The 1,020-nt window shown below is 40.2% G+C and overlaps 1 protein-coding gene across 1 annotated transcript; it reads right to left on the bottom strand.

Moving 5' to 3' along the window:
• Positions 1-240: 240 nt before the first annotated feature.
• LOC111411361 lies at positions 241-1,011 on the bottom strand. Its single transcript, XM_023041901.1, has one exon. It carries the CDS (start codon positions 1,009-1,011, stop codon positions 241-243), a length of 771 nt encoding a protein of 256 aa, XP_022897669.1.
• Positions 1,012-1,020: the final 9 nt, after the last annotated feature.

The raw sequence follows: 1,020 nt of genomic DNA, 5'->3' as shown, positions 1-1,020 counted from the left end.
TCTTGTATAATCCATGGAGTCTTGTACTATAGTTGGCCAGTAATATTACATCCTCTTTATTCGAAAACGAAGTTTAGGTCCAGACTGGTGGGCACCACAAATTCTAGAGTGGGCTTCTTCCACAACCTGCGTTGCTTCATCATTACTTAGGCATCGAAGGAAAACTCCATCAAATGATCGTCGATAAAGTGTTCCCTTATAAAAGATAAAGCGAGAGGCATGCTTCTTGATTTCTGTTTTTTACCTTGGATTATCTGGTAGATTTTGATGTTGAAGGAAATCAATTATTGGCTGTCCCCAATCTTCTCTTTCCTCACCTTCATCTACTTCGACACTATTGTTTTCTTCCAAATTACTGGGTAGCAATGACGAAAACACCCATCTTTGAGCAATTGATATGGAGTGGGAAAATTCTTCATCTGATCTAGCTAAAACAGCAACCAAATTAGCTAAGGCATCAGCTTCCCTATTTTCATTTCTCGGGACGAATTTGATTTTTATCGAATCAAATTGTCTCATAAGCATTGTTGCACGTTCATGATACGACTTCAAGTCAGAATTACGGACTTCATATTCATCTAAAAGTTGGTTGATTATCAATTTGGAATCTCCAAAGACTTCCAGTTGGTGGATATCCATATCCAAGGCTGTCTCTAAGCCGATGCTAAGAGCTTGATATTTTGCCACATTATTCGAACATTTCTCTGATAAGGCAAATGAGTAGGGCATGACGAGATCATGAGGAGTGATGAAGACTACTCTTGCTCCGGCACCATAATTTCGGGCTACCCCGTCGAAGTATAGCCTCCATGATGGTACGATTTCGGTGAATAGAACATCTTCATCGGGAAGGTCTTCCTGAAGTTCCCATTCCGTTGGAATTGGGTGGTCAGCAAGGAAATCCACCAAAGCTTGTTCTTTAATGGCCTTTTGTGGAATGAATTTGATATCGAACTCAAACAACAGTAATGCCCATTTTCCAATCCTTCCAGAAAGAATCGGCCTGGACATTATGTACTT

Source organism: Olea europaea, chromosome 15 (assembly GCF_002742605.1).
Source record: "Olea europaea var. sylvestris chromosome 15, O_europaea_v1, whole genome shotgun sequence".
NCBI classification, from domain to species: Eukaryota; Viridiplantae; Streptophyta; class Magnoliopsida; order Lamiales; family Oleaceae; genus Olea; species Olea europaea.
This window is presented reverse-complemented; position numbering and strand designations above follow the sequence as displayed.